This window comes from Apis dorsata, unplaced genomic scaffold, assembly GCF_000469605.1.
Source record: "Apis dorsata unplaced genomic scaffold, Apis dorsata 1.3 scaffold_37, whole genome shotgun sequence".
NCBI classification, from domain to species: Eukaryota; Metazoa; Arthropoda; class Insecta; order Hymenoptera; family Apidae; genus Apis; species Apis dorsata.
Window position 1 is genome coordinate 1,368,628 of NW_006263339.1, and position 1,343 is coordinate 1,369,970.

At 42.6% G+C, this 1,343-nt stretch overlaps 1 protein-coding gene across 1 annotated transcript in view; it reads right to left on the reverse strand.

Moving 5' to 3' along the window:
* LOC102673498 (neurogenic locus Notch protein) overlaps nucleotides 1-1,337 on the reverse strand; it is a 132,466-nt gene extending 131,129 nt beyond the window's left edge. Inside the window, exon 1 of the mRNA XM_031512583.1 lies at nucleotides 1,020-1,337. Coding sequence (XP_031368443.1) covers nucleotides 1,020-1,149 — 130 coding nt within the window. The 5' untranslated portion in view covers nucleotides 1,150-1,337. The remainder of the gene's footprint in view (nucleotides 1-1,019) is intronic.
* Nucleotides 1,338-1,343: the final 6 nt, after the last annotated feature.

Genomic DNA, 1,343 nt, shown 5'->3' on the forward strand with positions numbered 1-1,343 from the left:
GGACGCGCTCTTTTGTCTCCCTTTCTTTTTCCACGCACATCCCCCCCTCCCTCTCTCCCTGTTTGCCGCTGTTATTCCCGGGACAAGGTTGCGCAACGGGGCCAAAGGAGGGACTTTCTTGTCATCGTAAACAGAGTGGAACGTGGAACGCGGCTTCTTCGAGAGGAGGGATAGGGTACCACCACCGAAATGGCGAAAAGTAATCCCGCTAAGAGGGGAGGGGGAGAGGAGGGTTTCCCTTCCCACAACTGCATTCCACGAGATTCTTCGCCAAAAACGAAAAGTTCAAGGAGAAGTCGGTGTCGATCTTTTCAATTCGTGAGAATGACATCGAAAAAACGGATTCGAGGATCGCGGGGGAGGTTGAGGGGGAAAGAGGGGAAGGAGAATTTGTCGCAAGAATCGTCTTATGGGAAAGTGTGCGATGCGAGGAGTTTAAGCGAGGTGTCGAGGTTTTTTTCTTCGTTTTTGATTATTAGATAAGTAAGGTAGTAGTTTAGATGTTTCGTAGATAAGCGAGGAAAAGTTTGTGTACGGAGGGGGGGATAATTTCCCATGTGTTGTGGGAACTCGGTGGAAATTAAAGGGCACTTCCGCGTTATTATAAGTTAAAAAGGAATGATGGCTCACGGAGATTTTGATTTAAAACTCGATAAAAATTCTGATTCGAGAAGGATCGTGTAGTAATATATATATATATATATATGTTACGATATTTCCTTCTGCTTTATGAAGTAATTAGAAACGTGGAAAAGATATCGTATTTCAAACCATTTCGTATATAGGCTTTTTATAGTCCGACTTTATTTCGAGAAATAAAAAGTGTCGATAATTTTGATTCGTTTTGGAGCAATTGTTAAATTCGAAAAAAAAAATATTTTGTAACGATGCAATTATTCGCAAGGGAGGCGTTTTACAGAATTCGTAAATATATAAGCTGAATCATCGACACCCTCTCTATAGCCGAGAATCACCGGGACCATAAATAATTGAAACCGAGAAACAATTTCAAAACTCACCCTCGGGACAGATGCACTCGTAATCCAAATCGTCGGTCTGGTGACACGTGCCGCCATTTTTACACGGCGATGGGTTGCAGGGAATATACTCGTTCTCGCAATTTTGGCCAGTGTATCCGCTCGTGCACATGCATCTGTAAATGAAACGACTCGTTGAAAATATTGTGAATGTGTGAAAATAATGCCGATCGATTCAACGCTGTGATAAAACTACGATCGACCAAGCTGATAAATTATTATTTAATGCCCGTGCGATCGAGTCTTCCATCGTTAATTACAACCTGTATCAAGGATAGAGAGAGAGAGAGAGAGAGAGAGAGAGAG